Source organism: Buceros rhinoceros, unplaced genomic scaffold, assembly GCF_000710305.1.
Source record: "Buceros rhinoceros silvestris isolate BGI_N320 unplaced genomic scaffold, ASM71030v1 scaffold12462, whole genome shotgun sequence".
Lineage (NCBI taxonomy): Eukaryota > Metazoa > Chordata > Aves > Bucerotiformes > Bucerotidae > Buceros > Buceros rhinoceros.
In genome coordinates, this window is record NW_010400862.1 from 13,138 (window position 1) to 29,413 (window position 16,276).

General features: G+C 42.7%; 1 protein-coding gene across 1 annotated transcript in view; it reads right to left on the reverse strand.

The window, feature by feature from the left end:
• Window positions 1–9,701: 9,701 nt before the first annotated feature.
• The window catches only part of LOC104489864 (meiotic nuclear division protein 1 homolog), a 30,019-nt gene continuing 23,444 nt past the window's right edge, over window positions 9,702–16,276 (reverse strand). Inside the window, exons 4-5 of the mRNA XM_010132070.1 lie at window positions 11,474–11,518; window positions 9,702–9,808 (exon numbers count right to left, since the gene is read on the reverse strand). Of these exons, the coding sequence (XP_010130372.1) occupies window positions 9,702–9,808; window positions 11,474–11,518 (152 nt within the window). The remainder of the gene's footprint in view (window positions 9,809–11,473; window positions 11,519–16,276) is intronic.

The following is a 16,276-nucleotide window of genomic DNA, read 5'->3' on the forward strand; positions in this document are numbered from 1 at the left end:
GCTACCTTTCTCCACAGCAGGCTAAAGCTGCATCTCACATCTCATTTTGACACACAACAGCTGTTTCTGCAGGGAGACATTACAAAACATGTAGCATTCAAGGCTTGTTCGCAGAGACTCTTTGCATGACTAATCTCTGAGCAATCACAAGTTTTCCTCCAGAGAAGCTCCACAGTGTACAGCAGGTTACTGGGCTCTGCCTTGGCATCAAGGGCTCTGGCTGAAATGCCTTCTGGGGCCGAGATGTAGCAGGACATCAGCAAAGAGGGAAAGGCCAGGGGCACAACATTCTGCGTCATCCTGCATTACGCTACCTCCCAGACCAGCTGCAGAGAGCGCTCCAGCAAAGTTACTGTTTGGATAAAAATCAGGTGTGATTCAAGCGGCTTTAGCCAGAAGGTAAGATGGAAGCCACACGTCAAAGAATTCTGCAGCACAAACCCCCCAGATTTGTTATGCCTGAAACAAAAGGTACCGATTTCAACTCAGAGAAGCAGAAAGGAGTAGGAGAGGGAAGTTGTGGGGATGAAACCCAGGGCACTCTTGGTGGAGGTGAATGGAGACAAGAATCCTGATTCCCTAGAGGTTAACGGGACTCAAGTAAAAAAGGGATTTTACTAGGCTGAGCAGAGGATTCCTAAAAAGGAAATTATTTTCCTCCTTTTCATCGACAAAAAGATTGTTCCAGTGACAGAGTTACCATGGAAACCAATCTTGAGAATAACAAGAAAGCATTTATGGTACAGAGCTTATTTTAAAGGATGGTGAACCAGCAGCATCCCATTCCCCTCTCTGGACTAAAAACCTGATCAGATGGCCCAAAGAACTAAAATAACACGTTCCAAAGTGTGGCATGGCAATGCTAAATGGGGCCGACACAGCTTTGTATTACTGTGCCTTTATGACCTTCAAAGCTGTGGACAGGGGACGCGAAAGAAAGTTTCTCCCTGGACACAGCTTTTGCCAGGCTGACTGGCACCGCATCTCCCAGCGAGTGAAAGCCAGCGACTGGCAAGCACGTCTCCTCCAGTTGATTCGATTAGCCTGTCCTCATGTGTCACTCAGTTTTACTACAAAGGTGTTCTTTTTTTCCCCCGGTAGAAAATTCACAGTTTTCAAATGCAAGGGCACACAGGACTGACTGAAGTGAGGAGGGCAGCACTCCTGCTCGCCGTGGTGCCTTTACACTCCTATTTTGCTTCTTTCTGCGGCTGCCGCCTGGACGAGGGAAACTGAGAAATGCCTGCTACACTAAGGGCCACCATGTTGCTGACTGCACACTTGGGTGGCAAATATTTTCCTCACCAGCTTTGGGAAGCCACTGAAAAAAGCTGTGGAGTCACTGGCACATAAAATTTTCATTCCCCTTAAATGGAAAGGCAAGCAAATAAAAACTACTGGTATACAGCGCTTCCAAGGTTTCCCATCATGGGAGTAGCCATGTGAGGCTACAAGCAATCTTCTGTGAAGAAAAAGTCTGATTTACATTGATCTGGGATTCAAACGTGAGATAGAGATAAGAAGACATCTCTAGGGTCTCTCTTGACATATGATGTCAGAATATTGACTTCACAGAAGAAGTTATGAGGGTTTTTTCTTCCCTTCATCTTCAGTATTTGCTGGTTTGCATTTACTTCCTATTTTTCTTGCTTCTAGAACTTTGAAGGTTGAGGGACAGGAGGCTGGACACATGCATTATCAGTGTTTCAGTCTTCACAGAGATAGAATACATGGACATGAGCTCTGAATTAAAGGGGATAATATTCTACTAGCGCTGCCACAAAATATTTCGTGCAAGGCTATCAAGAGCTTTTCAGCTTTTCAGCTTTTTCAGCTTTTCAGCTTTCCAGACAGATAGGAGGCTGTTCCCTGCACACAAATAACTGAGGAACGGTATCTCTGCTCACAGCCACCCACAGCGCTGGAAGAACCTCGCAGCCTAAACTCCCGGGGCCAGCCTCTAACGGCTAAAACCCAAGATAAGATGACACCTGTCAGGTGGAGCAAAGGCAAGAGGCAAACCCTGGGCTTTTGCAGGATGTGAGCAGAGAAGTGGATGAGCAAATATATTAACTTAATCACACCTGGGTGCTTTTTAGAGTATTCAGAAATCAAGCAAGCTGTAAAGACTTTACTGCAAAAATGTTTCTTTTCCAAGTAGACTGATTCATCTCAGAAGGTTCTTCCTCTGCTGGCTTCTTGGCAAAACATCTTTCATTTTAGCAAAAGCTGAAGCCATGTGTCCCACCATCATTGCCATGTTCATACAGGAGGTGACAGAACCGTTCCATGAGCATTAACATGGTGAATGAAAGTAAAGCCTCTGAAATATATTACCTTGAAAAAAATTATACTCACAAGTAGAGAGCTTGACATCAAATGATTTCTTTGCGTAACTGCATAGTGCACCTGCAAGCTTGATCCTCTGAATTTTTTAATTTGGTTGTAAATGATTGCTTACACTATTGCATACCAGTTCATGATGCAAAAGGACATGCATTAGAGTAAATTATTCACCACTCATTTGCCAAGATAAGGGTTTGTTAGGGTTACTACGTCAAAAATAAAGTTGTCTACAAGAGCTGAAATGGAAACTGCTATCAGGTGTAGATCTAAGCATAGATCCTGCTAGTGCTTTTTGAGCAGGGAACCTCTCCCCTCTGGCCCTAAGTCAGGATGGAGGCACACTAACCAACAACAGTAACTGCAAAAAGGCTAAAACCTTTTATATTCGTTCCCTACCAAAAGCTGGACGATGCAGCTGGGGAGTTGGTATAGGAAATATTTGCGAAGGAAGTCAGAAATCAATGTTTTTCACTTACGATTTTCTAATTTGGGAAGTCAATCCAAAACAGAGGTCAGACAACACCTGCTTCATTGGTTCAAGACTGATGAGGTGAAAGGAGCTTAAACAGAACCCCAAAATTTGAATTAAATTCCCCTTTTTCATTTCCCTCGTTCTGATCAAATTAACAGCCAGATTTGCATATCAGGAAATGGCACTTAACAGAACCCCCTTTCTGTTTCAGTGACTAGCATAAGCATTGAAGAAAGTAAGAAGAATGAAAATACGCAACCCCAAAATGCAGGTTTTTATATCACGCCTACTCAAAAAAGTGAAGACATATGTCCTACTCAGACATGCATGGTTTTCCTGGGTTTGTACAACCTTCTACCAATTCAGACAGTTACGGGTAAGGAAAGGGCTCCTAGACCTTTTTTTTTTTTTTTTTTGGTAATGAGAAAGATAGCTCTTACAGCATCTGAACACTCAAAACGGTTCGGGGTAAGAAAGGGCCCCTAGACCTTTTTTTTTTTTTTTTTTGGTAATGAGAAAGATAGCTTCAAAGATGTGATAACCAATTTTGTTCAAAACATTTTAAACTGAAATTTTTATTTTTAATTATGTTAGCTATTTTCATTTTTACTGCCTATAGACTAAGGACAGAGGAGTAAACCAGTACTTCTATAGCGCCTTTATTTGAAAGTACCAGAAAAAACCTGATGGACTCCAAAGATGGATTTGAAGCTCATTTGTTCAAAATAGCTGTTGAAAACAAAAAAAATTATTCACTGAAACTTTGATGGTAGTTACACCAAGAATAGAACATTTTATCCAGGCATTCTTTCCTTTTTTATATTCTTTAATAGCTGCAGATGCTAATGATAAATACCTAACTGAAACCAGTGCCTAGTGGAAAAGAAAAAATAAAGCATCTTGCCTTTCACCAGATGATACTGAGACCGGTGTTTTGGAGCTCTTTGTGCAACGCCCTCAAGTGTTACTTCTTCATATCCTTCTCAAACAGATCATCATCGTGGCTTGGCTTCGCGAACGAAGATCTGGGAAGGGCTTTTCCCACGCTCACTGCAAGCGATGAGTGCACCCTTCGGGGCTGAGGGGTGGATTTTTTAGGTGAGGCACCAGCATGTTCGGAACTGGCTCCACCCTTTACACCTGAGGTTCATCTGCCAGGGCCTGGCGAGCTTGGACAGTGACAGCGAAGTCCTCAGGTCGTAGGTTTGGTTAGAGTATCCTTCTCTCAGATGGAGCCTTACAGGGCTAAACGAGCTCCATCTGCCCGGGTTTGGAGTCAGAGTTGTCCTTCTCCTAGGATGGTGCCCGAAGGCTAGTGAGCCCATCCTGCCCGTGGACACACTGTGTCTGACCCTTCAGCTGAGACCTGTCTGGCTGAAGATCTGGTAAGGGCTTTTCCCACGCTCACTGCAAGCGATGAGTGCACCCTTCGGGGCTGAGGGGTGGATTTTTTAGGTGAGGCACCAGCATGTTCGGAACTGGCTCCACCCTTTACACCTGAGGTTCATCTGCCAGGGCCTGGCGAGCTTGGACAGTGACAGCGAAGTCCTCAGGTCGTAGGTTTGGTTAGAGTATCCTTCTCTCAGATGGAGCCTTACAGGGCTAAACGAGCTCCATCTGCCCGGGTTTGGAGTCAGAGTTGTCCTTCTCCTAGGATGGTGCCCGAAGGCTAGTGAGCCCATCCTGCCCGTGGACACACTGTGTCTGACCCTTCAGCTGAGACCTGTCTGGCTTGGGAGACCCCACCGGAGGCACATGCCACCACCAGCACAGCTCTCAACCTCACAAGGGCACGCAAGCTCCTTCCCCACGGCAAGGGGGTGCCCGTGAAAGAGTCAAACAGATACAATATTGATAACCATGGGGTAACAAACAGGACTGCCACAGAGCCCTACCTTTCAGATATGAATCACTGATCTCAGGAACTGACTGACCTTTAAAAACATAGTGAAAAGCATATTCCCTACAATGTACGTGAGGAGGAAAGAAAGCCCACAGAAGAACATGGTTTATTACAATGATTATTTGATGTCCATGCAAAAAAAATCAATCAAAAAGCATTTCTATCACTGGGAGTATGTCTTTGACCAAGACTGTTCATTCATTTTTGGGGTCTTATGAAGTTTCTGAAGTGACCCTGAAAAATTCAGTGGTGCTTGTGGTAGCTTTCAGAGACATTTTTGCTGTCTAGACATGTCTTGACATGCAGCCTTCTGCACGTACAGTTTAAAGAGGCAAGTCTAGTGTAGAGATGCTTGCCTTCCTATGCGGCTGTGCACTGAAAGGTGTGTGTGTGCTGTCAGGCGTACCAGCAAGAGGAGGAGTAAGGCCGACAGCCGTCTGTACAGACTGCAGCGTGTTGCTTGTTCAGCCTGTGTAGTTTCTGTGAGCAGATCTGAAAGGGAAATGACAGTGGAGGGATGGACGAGAAAACGCAAAAGGGGTGAGGACAAAAGGAAGCTGAAGAGAAAAGCTATCGCTGCTGTGAAGGCAGTTCCCTTAAGCACAAGAATATTTACAGAAGCATTGTATTTAGATGGGAGTTAACTGCAAACAAACGAATAGAGTCACCTGTGTGACACCAAGGACTTCAGACGTACACTTCTGGGGTGTGCTGATTCTCTAGAGCAGGCAAGACACCTAACTGCTGTCTCAGCAAAGCCTTGTGTGAATTTACAGGGCCACAAACCCTCAGACTAAGAATTATAGCTCTGCGAGCAGCAGAAGTAACGAATTCAGGCTGCCAAGAGACCAGTTTCCTAGATCCCGGTTCCTTCCCACTTCCCATCTCAGCCCCAGCAATGCTGCCAGACCCTCACATAAACTCCACCACCAGCAGGCACCAAAGGCTTCCAGGTCCTTTGTAATTTTCCTTCCCCCTCCCACCCCCAGCATGCTGTTCCCATTCTCGGGTCTGGCAGGTGGGAAAGGGAAAGCCTGTATTTATCAGGCAGCCAGTCGAGGAGAACAGATAAATTGTGAGCTCACACCACAGCCCCTCAGACTAAATTTGGCTCAAATCCACTGCGAAATTCAAGAACTCTGGGAGGGAAAAGGAGGAGAGAAAAAATGATCATACAAACCTCACCGCTGCAAGAAATGAGGTGAAGATAAACAGCAGCCAGATCATCTGACTAGCGGGAATACACCTGGGTGATGGATGGACTCTGTAAGGAGCTCTTGCATCAGACTTCTTAGTCACTATCACAGGTTGGGTTTATTTTCCCAGTGTTCTCCCAGCAGGTTTCAGTTCCAGCTTTGCCACTTGGTCACAGCATCATTGTGCCATTTGCTTCAGCGCCTGGATTTTCCCTTTTAAAACACATAGGTCACTACATCCCCCCCAACGTAATAACATTTCAGAGGATGCATTAATGGAAGGTTTAGCAGCTGAATTACATCAAAACCTACACCCTTGTGACTGTTAACATTTTAATGCTCTGCAAGAACCACAGAAGGAGCCCTAGAGATCATGCTTGGCTAGTTAAAAGAAAAGCTGAGGAACAACACGTTGTTTCAGGGCAGATCAGCAAACTTTCTTTAAACCAGCAAGGTTTCTAAGTGGATCAGGCACAAACAAGTACTTTCCCCTGTGTCCAGGTTTGCTTCACGGCAGCTAATCAACGTCAGTCCCATGGACTAGCTTTACCAAACACCTCAGCCTGGTACTGTAGTGATAAACTCCTCATGAGATTATTTTGAAAAGCTGGACCTGAGAGGGGTCCCGTAAAAGCTGCAGACTCTGCTAAAAACAACTGCCTTTGATTTTCACACTTTGCACTAGTAGCTGCTTTAATTATAAACCTGAATTGTAATAAGGGCCCGACCTCTGACTTAGTTATAGCAGTTGAAAATATTTACCTTACATGGGCAAAAAACCCTACAGGGCAGGAAAAAAAAAAAAAAAAGAAAAAGAGGAAGACACACATAATATAGCTGTGACATAACCACAAGAGTGACAGCCGAAGTGAGCATTTAAACCCCACCATTTTCATGTTAGATTCTTCAGAAATATTACAGATTCTATCTCGGGAAAGCTCTGAAGATCAGATTGATTGTTTTCATTTTTGTTACAGGTTAATAGCCAAAAATGTCTCAGGAGAATAAAAGTCATGTTAACTGTTGGGGACTTTTAACCCAGCCGAAAACAAAACTGCCAGCTTCTCTTAAAAATTAACATGATCACACATCGCAAACCACATAGTCATACATGGTTTCATACTGTGGGACCTAGCAGTCTGCTACCCATCTTTTTAAGAAAAAAGCTTCCAAGAGTGAGCAGACGCAGCAGTCTGAAAGTGTCTTGGAGTATTCAAGTCATACAAACTGTCTCTTTTTATCTCTAAAAGGATCTGGATTTGCTTTTCCTGTTGAAAGACACTTACAATAAAAATGGAGAATCATGAGAAAGGTAGCACAAAATAAATCGATTCCACTAGAGGAATAAACAGCAGTTTCTGATAACGCACCGCCTCTTCCCTGCCTCCCTTTAGCTGAGAAAATTCTGTTCTGGCTGTTCCAGAATTGTGGCCTTTCAGGAGGACGCTCACCAACACCAGAAGAAGAAGACAGGAGCAGAAAACAGAGCAGGACGGCATGTTTGTGTTCTATTCTTCACCTGTAAAACAAAACCAAAGCTCTACAGAAAATTATATGGCCAGAAATTCCTTGCCCTTGAACTATTTAAGTTGCGTGTCCAAAGTGTAACAGCTGTGGTTGACATTTTAAAGGTATTGCTCATGCTGGCTGACTGTAGTATCTCTAAGCAAGTCTACCTCAAGTTATTTAGTTGCTATTTAGTGTGTTTATGGTTTTATTGCAGTCCACAATGCTTTCACCCTGCGGATAGGAAGCCACAGTATCGCAGCTAAACTTACTTAGCTGGCCATCTTCATTTCCTCCTTGAATTTGGAAAGTAGCCGAAGTAGTAAAACTTCAGCAGTAAGAAACCCTCATCCCCAGAGGAAGTCTTCATGCACCAGCTGCTACAAGCTGTAAATTACCCCAGACTCCTTGATGAGTAGGAGTTCAGCCACAAGAAAGTGACTCTAAGAGGTAAGAACCATCAATAAGTTCATGTGCTCAATGTTCCTTCGGATAAAGAAGACTTTTGAGTCATTGCCATCTCTTGTGTGGCAGAGTCATCTCTCAAATGCAGATATGCCAAAGACCTTCTGATGTCTGTCAGGTGGTACAGAATAGATTCACAGAAAAAATAGACATTAAGAAAAAAAAAATCAATTAAGAAAGTGATTCTACAAAGAACAGAAAAAGCTCTTTAGTTTCACAGCACAAAATCCAAGAGTAAGAACAACCACCCAGGCTACACATGCATCAATATTTCGGTTTGGCACCGTCAGTTAGCTTTGGTGTGCAGCACTCCATTCAAGGGGCAAAAGCCAGACCTGGCAAGAAACGCGGCATTCAGCTCCATACTACCTACTTGTGTTAAGCTCTCACCCATTACTGAAAACCCACGTCACTCAGTTCATAACACATTTTATGTTAAAAATCGGATATATTAGTAATAAAGCCTTTCCCAACTGATAAAAGGAAATGTCTCCGTTGCAATTGTAAGCACAGTCACATTTTCCTTCGGCAACAGATAGCTTGCTATGCTGCCTCTGTGAGAGGAAAATCTTCTGCCTGGGATATTCCCAATAACTCTGCTGCCTTCATAGGTGTGGGATAAGGATAGCTAGGGGCACACCTAAAATCCTTGGATTTTAAGACATGCTGAACTGCTAGGAAACATTTTAATTGGAAAGGTCACAGGAGGTCACAGTGTATCTTCAGCTAAATGTCACCTTTTCATAGACGCTCTTGTCAGAGGTTACATAAAAGGCAGCCAGACACTTTCCAGCGATACACCCATGTACCTTGGAGCAGGCCCACCTGCCTTGTGAAGGTGAAGCTTATATCCTCCAGAGCTGCACAGCAGAAATGCCGTCTTGCAATCCATAGCTGCGGGAGGTACGAGACCAGTCGGCACTCCGCACCTCTCTGTAGCCAGGCGCTAACCAGAGCTAGAAACCAGAAGCTGATACAAAGTGAGGTGCTTGTGAGATTTCACCAAACAAAAACAAGACATTTTGAAATTGGTTATTATTTTGGTTGTCTGCTTTTTTAGCCTGAAATTGAAAAACGTGCATAAATCCAAAGATGCTTGGTTTTGAACAGCAAATTGAATTTGCTCTCTCACGTCCCACATTATCATCCTAAATCTTGTGGCACTGTGGTGTGAATGGGTGGATGTAACACCCATGCAGTAACACCCATGCAGTAACAATCTTGACAAGAGAAGTTTTCTCAGTGTCAAATCCAGTAAATTCACTGGAACAGATTTTGCTCCGATGAACCAGTATTTTCCAACGACAAACAAAACGTTGTCATTAAACTTACAAGCAGTTCTAGCAACACAATAAAGAACAATTTGAAATCAGACCTCAGCCTTTCTACTCAAAACCTGTTTTCCATTAACGGATTGTGCCTCTTTTCTATTTCATATTGTCCCCTGCTATTTTCCACTCCAAAGACTTCACCATGTTTAAACATGAATCCCTGGAGCTTCCAGCCATTAGTACTGCTCCAGGTTAGCAAAAGAAGAGTAAAAAACAGTGTCAGGATTTTGTGATAATTATTCCCTATAACCCCTGTCAATTCTTAGTCTGTCTCACAGAAGTAACCTAGAGATTTACTGTCCAGAGAGTATAAGGGAAAAAAGGCAACGCAACAAATATTTTTGGAATTTTATTAACTTCAACGAAACCTGCAAATTAAAGAGTAGTCAGTTGTTTGCAGAGGATTCAGATACACATTTAAATGCCAACTGAGAATATTTAACAAACTACATACAGCTGTATCAGTCACCAACTGCTGAACATTAATCAATGTAATCCAGATCTTCTGGGATTCCAAAACTCTTGTCAATTCTGCTCTCTTCGAATCCAAATTTACGTTTGGCCCAGGACTTTATTGAAAAGATATTATCTGTAAACAGAATGAAAAGAACTCAATTTTTGAATATGTAGGAAAGCATGAATTATAGTCTTGGCTACAACCAAATCCTTCCATTTGCATTATCTCTGTGTTCAAAAAAGGTACACAGTGGGAAACCTCACTATTAAGTAGCTTTATAACAGAAAATGGAAGACTTGTTAATGACATAATTTTACTCAAAACTAAGTAAAATATGTCTTCTTTTTTGGAGGTTACCTTTACCTTTTCTTGCCTCTTCTGTGAGAAAACTGAAAGCTACAGTTACAGTGTACGCCTGCTGTAGAGTGATGTGGTTAAGTGTGAATATGGATAACAAATATTTTATGTCCTTCGTCAACCAGACCTCTACTGCGTGACTGTCTGCAACTGCGACAATCAGATTCAAATTAACTGTAAGGTCCTTGCTAGTCCTGCATATATTTGTTCAGATAATGTACATTTTGTTTGAAAGTTAAAAAAAAGACATTCAAGTAGCTTTATTTTAGTCAGCATTGCTCTTCATCACATTGCTATTATTTTAGCATACAAATTCTCTTCAATGAAACATCATTTTTCACTGCAGTATTGATTGAAACTCACTATGTCATTCCAAACACCCATAAACTGCAGCGCTTCTTAAGACAGGTGCCTTAGAAATATTTCCTTTCCTTTAACTGGCAGACCTTTGGTTTTAAAACTGTTTCTTCAAAAGAATGCTACAGCATATAACCTAATTGTCTAATTAAACAGCAAAATACTTTCTACAGATTGAGGCATAGGTCCTTTAAGTCTCTCAAGACCTTGAGAACTACAGCCTGTCATCAACAGTGGAATGCCCTGACAACAGTACTCCCAGAAGTTATTTTCCAATACATAACTTTATTTTCCCATATGCACTGAACAACCCAGTGCAAATGAAGATACAACATAATTATAGTCAAGACTATGACATAACCAGTGACAGTGAGCAGTCCATCAGCAGCAGATGAATGCTAAACAAAAAAATTACAAACAATATTCTGAATAATTTTAAAAAGGACATAAATATTGCTTGCTCTTCAAATTGGAAATATGCAGCAAAGCTAAGCAACAACAGAAAATTGAGTTAAACTTCCATACAAGCGTATCACAGTAATCTTCCTCAAAACCGTGAAGCATTTTTCCTGCACGTTAAAGCTAACGAATTACATTTTAGAAATAACTGATTTATATTAGCATCCATCATATGGGAGCAGCAATAAGGTTCCACCAAGCATCCCTCCTCTTTAGTAACAGATGAAAATTCAGAAAAGAATAATTAAACTTTCTGAATACCTGGACATCACCACTTACAGTCTCTTTCTATTAATGTTTTCCTCATCTTAAAGGATCCTAACTCAACCAAGAAAATGAGCTGCAGGTTTTAACATGGTGTGCAAGATAGCATCAGAACAAATACGTGATGTGATGTACATTCAGTAACTAAGAAAATGTATTCTTTTTTTGAATCATGATAATTTATAAGCAAAATGTATTTCTGCATGTTTTGATAAGTGAGGGCTTACATCAAGTCATCCTACATCAAGTGCTAATCCAATTTAAAATTAAAATTAAATTAAAATTCTTAGCAATGAGTAGGTCTTTTACTGAAAGCACTCTAGTCCGAAGCTCTGTTAAGCAACACAAATGCATACACACCAGTCCATCTGTTAGCTGCCTCCTTGGCTACTTTGTTTGTTTGGCCTGAAATAGAGAAGAAAACAAACAAAGAAAAGCATACATTAGAGTGAAATCATGTAACAGTTTCAAGGCACAGTCATTAAATTTTTATCACAGTCATTTTTAGAGAACAACAGGTTTTCTACAGGAAGTTATTCTGCTGCTTCCAAACCCTTCGTCTGTTTTATGCTTGTAGTGTTGCAGCAAGAACAAAGCTAAGTTAAAGAAAAACAGGAGCAAAGGAACATAAAAGATACCATATGAACAACTGTGAGTTTTTGAAGTGTATTTTAAAATAAAGTAAGCCTAGTTTGGTTTGCCTGGGGGCTTAATTATCTGTACCAAGACTGGAACTAGATATATGGCCTGAAGATATTAGAGGCAACCAAGATGGAAAATATTTTATACTCCCCTCTATACATAAGTAATCCATCACATAGGTATGCATGACTATATAGATAAGCAAAATGACGAGGGTAGCAGTGTTACCACATTAATCCAGAAGTTTTTCATGTCACTCTGGAAGGTCTCCCGGCCTTTGAGAACTCCCCTCAATGAAATGAAGACAAAATAATGCTCCTGGTTATTAAACTTGGCTCCCCTCCCTTACCACTGCTCCAGATGTAAATACATAGTAGTAAATTAGCATTACTACAAATAGCTTTTACATAGTTTCCATAAGGCAAAACAGTGTTAAGAAAAATTCTTCTTAGATCACTTTGCTCCCATTAAGCATTGATTCAAATCAAGCAGGTTGGTTTGTAACGTGGGAATTTATCAGAATTATTATGGTTCTCACACCTACACACAGCTTATTTATTTCCAGACAGTCTTGTTAGTACTTGCATAATAATGCTCATTTGAATGGTCAGCATGAAATTTGTCTCCAGGGGTACTGAGAGGTGAATATATGATCAGGTACCCATTGTTATAAACATTACACTTCAGGCAAAATTAACTTCTGTTAAAAATCATCTACTAGTACACAGAAAGCTAAGCACTCGTTCTACCCTTAACAATTCAGTAACTGATCTGCAAAATCTTTTAATCAGAGTAAAACACTGTCTCAAACCCAGTACAGTTTCTAGAAGTGGCCTACAATTAGAAAGGTTGGGCATAGCATGAAGAAAAGAAAAAGAAAAAGATCAGGGGAAAAAAAGGAGTAGGTGAGAAGATGGCATTTTGGCTAGCTTGCATGTACCAGAAATTCAAGTTATTCCTAGCACGAGAGAGGAAATATCCCTTATTTCCTTCTCTGACTGCTTCTTGCCACCTCCACTGGTTCAGTTCCATGACCGGCAGCACTGACAACACACTGACCGCCAATGGCGTTCTGAACAACACTTGGCCTAACGCTACATAAGGCAAGTCTGCAGAGAAAGGGCTTCAGCTGGTCAAGACTTCAAATGTGTTAGCTGTGATACTTCACTCAGCATTTTTCTGAAACTCTAGAGTAAAACTGGAAAGCTGTATTTGACTCAGGTAATGAAGTTTGAAATGAATGGGGAAAGTAAGATGTTACACTCCACGGATCCAGAGCTCTAAGCTGACAGCAACCCAATGGCATTCAAATGGACCTAGTCTGTTGTGGAACACTTGTGAGTAGTATAGGTGGCCGGAAGATCACGGGCTGTGACGGTAGGGCAGTAACTGCCCACGATGGGCGAGGCTTTTTAAGGAACTATATAACCCTATGTAACTGCGCAATAAAACGCCATTTGCTGCATCCTCTATGTTAGAGTCTGTGTCTCAAATGGTCCTCAACGGCAGAGGTTGAGTGTCCCGTATCACAGCAAGTTACCACACTAGTCCACAGCACCTGCTAGGTCTCAGCAGAAAGCTCTGCTTTGCTGGAAGCAGCTGCCTAGCATCACACAGCAGCTCCCCAGCATCACACAGCAGCTCCCCAGCATCACACAGCAGCTCTAAGTTCTTGCAGCTTTCAGCACACAGCCCTATGCTTAAAGCCCAGTGACCACATGATACAGTGTATTATAAAAAAAACAATAGTAGCAGCATAGTGCATTGTCACCCTTCAAATATTGCTTATGTGTGTTTACATACACGTATGTGACCATGTATTTTCAAAGTGTGACTTCATCCTCCGTCAAAGAAAAGGCTGAGGTGACCAGCAGATACAGTTGGGGCAACAGGGTGGTTAGAATGGTGGTAGCTGCCTATAACCAAGTTGTGGCTAGAAATGAAATTATGGTAGCAAGAGCAGGAAGCTAAACAGGGAAATCCCACAGTGGGCAGCACCTTCCATGACTTAAAGAGCAGAGAAATAACAAAAAAAGCCCCAAACCATAACAAAAAAAACCCCACAAACAAAAGAATCTCCAGAAAGTAAAAGTTAGAAATAATTTAGAGTATTAAAAAATACTATTTCTAAAAGTAGAAATACTTTAAAGAATACTTTAGATACTTTAATACTTAAAATACTTTCCATGCACCACCTGGGACTGATCACAGACTGGCAGCAAAGCGTCACGGTGTAAGTTGTGGAAGAATCACAAGTGGAGGCAAAACTTCAGTATGGGGAAGGTGACATTCAAACAATCTGGATATGTTACAAAGAGGCTGCCTCTGTCTTTCAGAGACTGGGAACACACCCCCCAACATTATTCTGCTGCCAGGGGGCTCAGTGCTGGCGAGAAAAGAGCCACTTGTCAAGCCCCAGGCACATGACACCTCCAGGAAATGCATTCAGAGGCTGGGGCATTTGCTCCTTGCGATTTCCGTTTACACTAGCTGGCCCACATGCTCCTGTACATGATAGCACCATAGGGATACAGGTATGGATTTATTCTGCTTGCTGAAAGTTGAAAGACCATCAGGCATATTGTATCAACAGCAATGCCAGCTAGCTTGGCAAGCTGCAGGACACCTGCGTGTTTCTCACATCCAGCCTGAGCAAGCCTGAGCAAACAAGACAGCTGGTACTGTCTCTTGTCATCAAGTGAAACTGCCACTGCTGCAGGATGGCACTGCAGTCTGCTTAACCATTAATTCCTTCACTTAATTTTTCTCCACACCTTTTTTTTTTTTAATTGTGGGTGGGCAAAACTCATCTCATCCATCTCCAGAAACTACTATGTCATCACCTCAGCTGTTGTCTCAGGGCTATGGTCTGAGCAGTTAGCCATCTGAAGGCAGGATTTAAGTCCCTTGGGCTGAGGCTTAACTCTTGCCACTGATTCCACTGCAGGAACTTGTCTGCCTGCTGTATCCAACATCATGCCTCAAAGAGGAAGGGGAGACAGGTATTGGTTGTTACAGATCTGCATCTCCTGAAGACACCAGCAACATCTGCATCATTGCCAACATCCTCCAGAGGCCCCAACTCCTTCACAAGAACTGACAGAAATGAAGGAATCTGCATCTCGACTACTCTTTAGAAACCTTTTACAGTCACTTGCTGGGACTTTCATTGGTCGCCTCATCTGTATGTGTACATGTATGGTGGATGAGGGAAAGGAGGAACACTAACACAGATATCCCCCAGTTTGGGGTTCTCCTGGAGGCAAACCTGTCTGCAAATAGACCTCTTCTCCTTCTGGGGTGGCTGTAGGGCCCTCTGCCAAGGAGGAACGCTGCTTCCAGACTCCTCCCCCACACATCTGCGTTGCGGGCTGCCAAATTGCGTCTTAGGGGGAATATCTTTGGATTCCGCTGCGCGTAGGGGCTACTTCATCCGCCGCAGGAATAAGGGGTACCGCTGGGTCCATCCATCCATCAGGGCAAGCCAGTTCATTAGACCACCCCCGCCGGGAATCAGCAGAAAAACGGAGAAGGTCCTACCCATTTTGCAGAAGGAGTCTTTTACTGCTTCAGGGAACTAGCAGGTCTTGGACGTGTCTTTCTCTCCGTGATAACAGTCTCTCCAGTCCGAGGGCGTAAGTTACAGGAGTCCTCCACGGCATATCTGATAGGAGCCGCGGACGACATAGAGAGGAGGGCAGATAGAGCAGAGAGGGGGAGAAGCAAGATGGCAAAATGGCGCCGAGTATTCTCGCACGCCCCCTTTTATGACTTCATTCACGGAGGAGTGTTCCTTCTTCCCGGAAGCCTGGGAGAACCACAGCTCTCTGGGAAGAAGAAAGCTGGACAACATGGGAGCATCCGGTTCCTCCATGTTGAACCCAGGACACACACCTACTTGATGTACTGGTATAACTCAGAGTCATGCTACTTCTGACTGCCTATTCTCTAACTCCACAGCATCACAACGCCACTGGCATCCTGGTTTTCAGACTGTGCTGAAAAAGTAAGTTTAAGAGCTAAAGAAAACAATAGCATGGGAACTTAAAAATTTATATACTAGAGAAGAATCAGGACATGAACTGTGTGAACTGTAAGAAGGAGAAGCTCAGAGACAGCACTGAGGGCAACTGGCTAATTGCCAAAAACCACCACAACCACTGGGTTCCAAGCTTGGCTGGAATCCTGCTGACCAGAGCTGCTTTATCAGAACACGATTTTTGGCAGCTGCTAAATAGTGCTCCAGTACGGAAGCTGCGCAAGACAATGAAAGGGCCAAATGTGCAGAAGAGGTGAGCAATACAGGAGGCAACATATGTTCCAGATGCTTCCAGATGTTCTCATTACAACTATGAGGCCCAAGTTAAGCTCTGCTTTATATCTGTCCATCTGCACATAGGGTGACAATACATACAATTGCTGCCTGGAAGAAACAGAATAATCCATTTGTTCTGGACATTACGTATTTATTTCACCAGTTTGTGTGACAATGCATCAACAGACATTCCTTCTGCCATGCCT